General features: G+C 47.0%; 1 protein-coding gene across 2 annotated transcripts; it reads left to right on the forward strand.

The window, feature by feature from the left end:
* Positions 1-237: 237 nt before the first annotated feature.
* Positions 238-7,596, forward strand: Tmem187 (transmembrane protein 187). Of its 2 annotated transcripts, none has more exons than XM_008829614.3 (2): positions 238-590; positions 6,257-7,596. In XM_008829614.3, the coding sequence occupies exon 2, from the start codon at positions 6,449-6,451 to the stop codon at positions 7,283-7,285; it is 837 nt and encodes a 278-aa protein (XP_008827836.1). In that variant the 5' UTR covers positions 238-590; positions 6,257-6,448; the 3' UTR covers positions 7,286-7,596. The 2 variants fall into 2 exon arrangements, with proteins under 2 accessions (XP_008827836.1, XP_029417666.1); XM_029561806.1 differs by having other exon boundaries at positions 238-561.
* The last annotated feature ends 1,811 nt before the right edge of the window (positions 7,597-9,407 follow it).

A 9,407-nucleotide genomic window follows, 5' to 3' on the forward strand; every position in this document is an offset into this window, starting at 1 on the left:
ATAGGAACACATGGCCGAGTGTTGGTTTTTAACTAGCGGTGAACACAGGCGCACATGGTCGTTAAGGGTGGCAGGGAGGGTATACACTGCGATTGCACCTGCGGCTGGGAGGCATGTTTTCCCGCCGCCTCTGGAGCCCGGCCAAACGTGGGGAAGAGGGGAGGGAATGGGCGGTGACGTCTAGAACGCACAGGGGCGGAGCCATATCAGGCTCCCAGGCTCCCAAGCTCCCAGGCCTGCCAGCACCGCCCTCAGGGGCCACCGCCTCCACCCGCGCCCGCGCCCGCGCCCGCATCCTAGCGAACTAGAGGCTTTGCGCGCTCCGGACTGCCGCGCGCCTGGAAGCCCCAGCCCTGCGGAATAGGAAAGCTGCGGGCACCCGAGCCCGGAGAGCGTAGGAGTGGCCTGCGCCTTCGCGTCACCTCGCGTCACCCCGGCCCGCCTGCTTCCCAGGGCTCCACACCCCGCCCTTGCGCAGGCGCACCGCTGCCTTACGGGTCCGCCCTTTTTCAAGATTTGAATTTCCCCCAGCCTAGCGAGGAGAAGCAAAATACCCGGATGGTGAGCGCTGGCCTTTTCGCGCCAATATTGTAAGTTCACATAACAATTCTGAAAGGAGGGTTGTCGGCATCACCCCCACATTCAGAGTCTCCCACGAGGCCGCAGAGGCAACGCAGTGTCGTCACTGACATACGCAGAATGTAGCACAAGGGTCCCAACCTGATGTTCCAGAGTCTGTATCAAAAGCAGATTTCTCCATCTTAGTTTATCTTTATTCCATTTTTAGTTTCATTAACCTCTAGTGGAAATTTAGAATTTCCTGTAATTACATATGTAAGGAGCAGGGCACAAAGTATTAGCCACACCTATGACTTTGTCATCAAAGGAAATGCACAGATCGTTACAGATCCTGTAGCTGTTTTACAGGTCTAGAAATTAAATTACAAGGTTTACTGGCAGCCTGAATACTTTTAAAAAAATATTTTTTATTTTGTGTGTATGGGTGCATTGTCTGCATGTAAGTGCACCAGTCTCGTGCAATGCCCGAAGTCAGAAGAGGGCCTCAGGTTCCCTGCAGCTGGAGTTACAGAGGGTTGTTATCTGCCATGCCGATGCTAGGAATCGAACTGTGTCATCTGCAAGAGCACCCAGTGCTCTTAACCACTGAGCCATCTGTTCAGTCCCAGTCTGAATACTTAGAACTTTGATGTTACTGGATTGAACCAGCCAGTAGATCTTGAAATTAGTAATAAGGCATGCATATGACCAGCTTACACTTTTCCAAAAATATGTAATAATCCTCTTTCCACGTGTTTATTTAGTAATTCTTGGCCTTAGTTTACTCAATTGTAACTACTTCTTTGGCAAAGGCCAGAGAAAAGTGCCTGCTTATATGGCTGCGCCACCAACTGCTGTATGACCTTGGTCAGTCACTTTTCTGGTCCCAAGCCCCTCAAATTCAGAAACCACTGGTTCCTCTGGGATGCTTGGGCTTGAGGGTGGTGTAGGCTGTCCAAATCTTCTGGGAGTTTATCATGTTATGTCTCCATATCTGCAAGAAGATAGCAGGGGAGGGTCATAGGGCACAACAAACACCTGTCCCAAATGCTGCAGGCCAAAAACCACTACCTCTGTTCCACTGCCTAGAGGTGACAGTGGCTGCTGCTGAAATCTATATAGCCGCAGGGAATAGGATCACGTAAAGAACACATTTTATGAAGGAAGCTCTGTAGCCAGATGTAGTGGTGCATGCTTGTAATCTCAGCACTTGGGAGGTAGAGACAGGAAGATAAATTTGAGGCCAAGTTGGGCTACATAGCTAGTTCCTGTCAGAGAAGGAGGAAAGAAGGGAGGGAGGAAGAGGCAAGGATAGATTGTCACACTCTGCAGGATTTTCCCAAAAGACCCAAAACCTAAGAGCCAATGCTGTGAGCCTTCCTTGCCAGGTACTAAGAGGAAGCTGTGAAAGACTGTAGATCAGGAAACAAAGTCATAGCAGTTCAGGACTACAGGGAGCTAAGCTGCACAGTCACCAACCTGGTTTTCCTGGAGGACTTGGGAAGTTGGTTTTATTGCATGTCACTTTCATTTTGGACTCAAGTGGACTCTGATCCTATAGCAGGAAAGAAGAGTTGCTTTCCACACCCTTCCTGAATCTCCTCCTTTATCCACTTGATAGTGTGACTCGTGTCCCCAGCTCATAACTCTGCTTCTTGGAAAACAGAAGAGTCAGGCTAATTTGGGTGGCATGGGGGGTCCCAGATGAGTACAAGGAAGGATGTAGAGACACTAGGTGGGATCACAGCTACTATCCCAGCTGCAGCCAGAATCTGAATGGGAAAGTGCCCATGAGGAAATGATGGCCGTGTTGAGGGTGTGAGCAGGCCAGATGCAATGGCCAGGAGCAGAAGGCACAGAACTTCTAGAACCACAGAATCTCATTCTGTATACTAAAATTGTTTTCTATTCTTTTTTTTTTTTTTTTTTTTTTTTTTTGAAAAATTGCATGGGTCTTGTGCTTGCTGTCACCACTGTTGTAAGTTGATATGATCAAGTTCTCAGCTGCCGGGAAAATACTGTTTCCTTGTAATCATTCCACCACCCCTGGCACTTACAGTCTTTCTGTCCTCTCTTTCACAATCATATTGAGCCCTGGGTGGTACAGGTTTAATATAGGAGTCCTATCCAGGGACACAGACACCTTAGTCTCTTATTCTCTACATTTTGAGACAAGGTCTCATAGCCCTGGCTGGCTTCAAACTCACAGACATCCTCCTGACTGCCTGGGATTAAAGGGGTGTGTCACCACACCCAATTCAGAATCTCATTCTGGCAGGAAGACAGAGCTGGCTCTAAGGAGCTGGCAGGGATACATGTGGATGGCACTTTGAATCTAGCCAAAAGGTTGGCTGGAAGGGATATGATGGGATTCAGGGGCCCTCAGAGCATAGACCATATTAGCAGTAGCTTGAGGGTGAGAAGCCCAGAGCAGGGCTGGCTCCCAGACATGGAGACTTCCTAGCTAGGGAGAAGAGAACAGAGGTGGGTAGAGTCCAAGGTGCCCTATGTTGATAAACAAGAGGATGCAGATTCAGGGTGATGGCTTCAGTTCCCTGGTGGCAATGGGTTTGAGAAGGCAGTGGGCCCCTCAGATGTTGGAACTGGTGGTTCTCCTCAGCAACAGATGCTCAAGGCAAGCAAGTTTGGCCTGAGGCCCAGCAGCCCTGTCTCCAGAAAATCCAGGAGGATTCCAAGGCCTGTCAGAGAAGTTAAAGAGCAAATGGGATTGGCGAGAGGGTATGGAAGGAGAATAAAAGCCAAGCAGTGGCTCTGTGTGGAGCTACAACTTAGAGGAAACTAGCAGCTCTCTTTGGGGGACATTGGAAGAGGATCAAAGCTTTCATGTGTGCCCTACTGTAAACTTCATTGGACATTGGGCCTCAAAATTGCACAGTACTTGCTCATGACTATAATCCCAGCACTTGGGAGGTTGAGGCACGAGGATGGTAAGTCGGATAATAGCTTGGACTACATAGGGAGACCTTGTCTTAGAAACAAACAAACTATATAGTTATATAGTAATAAGTATTCTAATGTATGAGAACCCATTCTGTGGTTGGGCTGAGAGTGCAACTCAGTGATAAAGCACGTGTCTAGCATGGATGCACGAGGCCTCGAATGCCAGTCACACCTGGACCAGTTCCATACACACAACAAGGCACTGTTAGTGTCCACGTTTTATTATCTATGTTTTTATTTATTGTTGCATTATTGAAGATTGAATCTAGGGCCTCATATAACTCTAGGAAAACATCATGCCGCTGAGCTACATCTCCAGTTTTGGGTTTTTTATGTTGAGTCAGGTTCTCACTGACAGATTGGCCTTCCGTTTTCAGGTCCACTTCAGCCTCCCTGTTCTTTGGAATTATAGGTATGAACCAAGAGGCTAGGCTGTTTTTTTTCAAGTTGCAGTTTGTTAAGTAGAGATAAGAGATAGCACATACACAGTGCAGAATTGAGGGCCATGGTAGAGGAGGTGACAATGTGGCTGTTAGGAAAAGGACAATAAATAATAAGCTGAGTTTGGAAGCACATGTATAATTCCAGCACTCAGGAGTCTGAGGCAGGAGGATTGTTGCAGGTTTGAGGCCAGCAGCCTGGGCTACACAGTAAGACTGTCTCAAAAATAATAATAAAATTAAAAAAAACTGAGCATGGTGGCTCATGCCTGTAACCTCAGGAGACTGGTACAGGCAGATTATCACAGTTTGAGGCTAGCCGGGTCTATATAATGAGCTTTAGAACAGCCTGGACTACAAAACGAGACAGTGTCTCAAAAAAACAAAAACAAAACAAAAAATCCCACAAAACCAACAATAACAAAAACACCACCAACACAGAAACAAAAACCAAGGAAAAGACATGGGTGCAATGCTTCAAACAAGAGCTGCCAGCTTGCATTTTTTTTTTTCTGTCTTTTTGAGACAGGGTCTCCCTATAGCCATAGCCGGCCTGGAATTCGCTATGGAGACCAGGCTGGCCTCTATCTTACAGAGATCTGCCAGCCTCTGCCTCCCAAGTGTGGAGATTAAAGACTTGAGCCACCACATTTTATAAGTGAGAAAATTGAGACCTCCAATGGTTCTGGCCCATGGTCACATGGCTGGTAAGGGGGAGAGCCAGGGCTGGAATGCACATAACCTGGCATCAGGGTACAGTGAACTTGAGTCCATCTCCCACCCCATGTTTTTGATCTCTTGACTGTGAGTCATTTTCATTTCTCACTGGGAGTGGTGGTACAAGCCTATAGTCCCAGTACTTGGGAGACAGAGGCAGGAGGATCACAGTGAGTTTATCAGGCCATTCTAAGCTACAGTGTGAGAACCTGACAAAAATCAAAACAAGGACCTGTGGGTATGATCAAGATATTTGCATAAACTGGGAGTGGTGAGATCCAGGCTAGCCTGGCCTATAGAGTGAGTTCCAGGCCAGCTGGGGATACAGGGCAACTGTCTCAAAAAATCAAAATAAAAAAAATCAAACCAAAAAAGATGCATTGTATACATGTGTGAAATTGTCAAAGAATAAATAAAAGGTAAAAAAACAAAAGAACAAGGTCTGGTGAGATAGATGACTTACCATTTGCCTCCAAGCCCCATGACCTGAGTTAAATCCCTGGACCCATCTGGTAGAAGGAGAGGATTGACTCCCACAAGCTTGCATCTGACTCTGTGTGTGTGCATGCAAACACACAATAAGTAAATTTATTTATTTGTAAAATAATTTTTAAAGCCAGGTATGGTGGCACATGCCTTTAATCCCCACACTCGGGAAGGCAGAGGCAGGCGGATCTCTGTGAGTTCAAGGCCAGCCTTGTCTACATAGCAAGTTCCAGGCCAGCTGGGGCTACAGGGAGACCCTGTCTCAAAAAGACCAAAAGATTATAATTACTTTTTTATGTGTATAAGTGGATTGCCTGCATGTATGTAAGTGCATCCATGTCAAGCAGTGCCTGCAGAGGTCAAAACTGGGTGTGGGATTCCCCTGGCACCTGAGTTACAGATGGTTGTTAGCTGCCCTGTGGGTGCTGGGAATCAAACTCAGGACCTTGGTAACAGCAGCCAGTGCTCTTTACCACTGAGCCATGTCTTCAGCGCCACACTCACAAAATTTAAAACAAAACAAAAAACCCACATTGCCTCAGGTTCTGACTGAAGGAAGTGGAAGTGTTGTCATGGGCCCAGAAAGTAGGTCATTTGGGACTCAGCCCTTTGGGAATGACAGGGGGAAAATTCTCACTGTCCTCCCCGCTGTGGCCAAGATTCCCAAACTCAGACTATATCCAGTGGTATTTGGCTTAAAAAGGCCTTGAGGCCAGCCTGGAAACTTTCACACTTGGAATCCCACCAAAGGGGACTGTGCTAAATTGTAATGTGGACCTGGGAAAGGTTGAGGGTTTCACACGTAGTAACTTTAAAGCAACTAGGACCATAGGCAGAATTTTATAGTCCATAGATGAAAAAGACTGGTTTAGGAGCCAGGAGAGACAGATACACAGTACCTAGGAAGCCAGAACTTCCAGAGTCTTCAAGAAGCCCTGAGCAAAAAAGGTGAAAACACTGTGGAAGGGTTTCACTTTTGGTTACTTTCTTTTTTTGGTGAAAATTGTTGGTGGATCCTGAGGCTGAGAATTGGGAAGATGGAGGCTCTTTTTTGGATGTTTTGTTCTAACCACATTCTTCTTATAACCACAAAGGAAAAGCACACCAATCCTATCCTCGTACCAGCCAATCAGGAGAACTCCTGCCTTCAACCAGCATACTGCTGCCACTCTGGGGCAAGGTCACAGCATCTACGGAAATCACAGGGACCTCTTCCTGCAGGCTTAGCTGGGACGTCCACACGTACTCTACAAGGGCGTTTATCTGAATCTGAGAAGAACAGGACCATGGCCATTCTTCTAAGCTCTCTACCCCCACCAAATATGAAGCCAGAGTGGGGGCAGGCCTTCTTCCATGTGGCCATGGCCACGTGCCTCTGTGTGGCTACCATCTGTATGGGCATTTTTGACAGCGTCTTTGTGGAAGTGGGCTATGAGCACTATGCCGAAGCCCCAGTGGTCAGCCTGCCCACCTTCCTAGCCATGCCCTTTAACTCGCTCATTAACTTGGCCTACATGCTCCTGGGAGTGTACTGGCTACAAAGAAATGCCAGCATCCCTCAATACCCCACAGACCTATGGAGGGTTCGCTACCTGAAGGATGTCTTTGCCAGCATGGCCCTGATCTATGGCCCTGTTCAGTGGCTGCGGATCTGGACCCAGACACACTCCACTGCAGTGCTTGACCAGTGGCTCACTTTGCCCATCTTTGCATGGCCAGGGGCTTGGTGCCTCTCCCTACACAGAGGCTGGACGCCCTGGTTGTTGCTCTGTGTTGAGTGTCTCTCCTTGTCCAGTTATGGTCTTGCCCTGCTGCACCCGCAGGGGTTTGAGGTAGCATTGGGTGCTCATATAGTGGCTGTTGTTGGGGAGGCCCTTCACACCCACAGGCAGTATGGCAGTGTCTACACAGCCAGATACTTAGCCTTGGGCGTTCTCTCCTGCCTGGGCTTTGTGGTCCTCAAACTGTGTGACCATCAACTCACACAGTGGCGGCCATTCCAGCACCTCACAGGCCACTTCTGGTCTAAAGTCTGTGATGTGTTCCAGTTCCATTTTGCATTTTTGTTTCTGACAAATTTAAACACTTGCCTAAGACCCTATCCCAAGGAGAAAATGGGTTGAAGTGTGGGAAGAAGCTGCTTAGCTGATGAGTCCCTACACTGAAAGAGACTCTAAGATGGCAGTCTTCTATCTGTGTTGGGTGCGATTGGTGTGACATATACGAGGAATCCAGAAGAGGCTGTCTCTCCCTTAGATTCATTTCAGGTATGTCAGTACAGAGGCAGATCACAGTCCTCTCTGCAACTTACTAGAAGACATGATGCAAAGCTTCTGGTACAAGGGATGTGGGTTCATCAGACTGGTCATGTAACTCTTCTGTAGTTTTAAGTATTTTAAAAATAAAACTTCAGGGGGAAATGACCCCAACTCTAGATTGGAGAGAGTATGTCTTCAGGGTGTCTGTTACAGTGCATCCAGAGGTGAAATGTGGCATAGTGGCATGCACCTGCAACCCTCAACTTGGGAGGTAGAGGTGGGAAGATCAGGAGGTCAAGCCATCCTAGGCTTCATGAGGCCCTGACTTAAGATAAACAACCCCAGGCTTGGTGACCCATACTTGTCATCTCAGCATTTGGGAAGCAGAGGCAGGATGATCATCACCAATTTGAGGCCACACAAGTCTACATAATGAGTTCCAGTACAGCATAGTGAGACTGATAAGAAGTTACTTAACTGCCAGAGACACCTGTGACTATCTACTCTGTCTTGGTATTCATTCTAAGATAGTACAGTCATATATGAGGAAGTACATGCAAATGTCAAAAGTTATATATATATATTTGTCTTTTGGTTTGGTTTGGTTTGGTGTGGTTGTTTTGTTCTTTCATTTTGTTTTTTTTCAAACAGAGTCTCACTTTGTAGCCCTGGCTGGCTTGGAACTCCCTATATAGACTAAGTTGGCCTCCAACTCACAGAGATTCACTTACCTCTGGCCTCTGCCTCTGCTAGGGATTAACCATACCCAGCAAAAGTTACATTCTTTTTTTTGAGACAGGATCTCCCTGTAGCCCCAGCTGGCCTGGTACTATGTATACTAGATTAGCCTTAAACTCAAAAGATCATCCTGCCTCTACTCCCCCGAGTGCTGGGATTAAAGACCTGCACCACTATGCCTGGCAAAGTGCCTTTTAAAATGTGTGTATATGTATGTGTACATGTGCCATGGCATGCATGGAGGTCATTCCAGTCCCAGGGATCAAACTCAGGTTGCCCACTGAGCCCTCTCACCAGCCCTGAAATGGGGACTTTTTTTGTTTCTTTGAAATAGTGTCTCATTATGTAGTATAGGCTGACTTCAGATTCACAGTCCTCCTGCCTCAGCTTCCTGAGTGCTGGAATTACAGATACGCATCACCATTCATGAGCTATACAGGGGACTTTTGAAGAAAGCTCATGTCATCTACTCATTTACTTCAGGATTGCTCCAATTCTAGACCCCAGGGGTCTGATGCCTATACCCTCCAATATTGAATAGGATCTTCCAGCTTAAGCATTTCTTATTCACTAGTAGAACACAGTGCTGGCACATCCTCCACAAATCAAATGGATAAGTGAACAGGTCAAAGGAAAAGTCAGTGACTAGAAGACACCATGTCCCTGATAAATGGCTTAGGAGTCTGGGCTGCCCAGAGGCACCTGCTTAGAGCCCCGAGGTCCTCTTGCCAGAGCCTTTTGGGCTGCCCTGTGACCATTGCTATGATCTCTTGAGATGCTTTTGGACCTGGGTACCTGCCGGTACCAGCCGGCCAAGATGGACTGTACCTGAAAGGGAGAGTGAGGATTGAAAGAAAAAATAAGAGACAGAGAAAAGATACTTGGGAGGACTGTCAGTAGAGACTGCAGCCCGGGTTTATTTTAGCTCCTCCTTTTTATACAGAAGAACATCAGAGACAGCCGCCGTTTGCTTAGCTCAATTAGTTTCAACAGCTGTTTTTCCACCTGTATCTGAGGGTCAAGGAGCAGTCAAATACTTGTGAACTCCGCCATATAAACACATTCCTTCTGACTTGGCAGATTAGGTACTAGTGTGCAAAACACAATCTCTAAGTAACAAACAAGCCTACCACAGCTCAATGTACATAATGGATTAATAGCTCCCAACAAGGTAGTGCCTGTCCTTGAAAGTGAGATGAGATTCTTGCAGGTAACAAAAAGATGGGTTTTGTTTCTTATTCCATTCAAC

The sequence above is a fragment of the Nannospalax galili genome, unplaced genomic scaffold (genome assembly GCF_000622305.1).
Source record: "Nannospalax galili isolate Female #2095 unplaced genomic scaffold, S.galili_v1.0 scaffold513, whole genome shotgun sequence".
Taxonomy (NCBI): Eukaryota; Metazoa; Chordata; class Mammalia; order Rodentia; family Spalacidae; genus Nannospalax; species Nannospalax galili.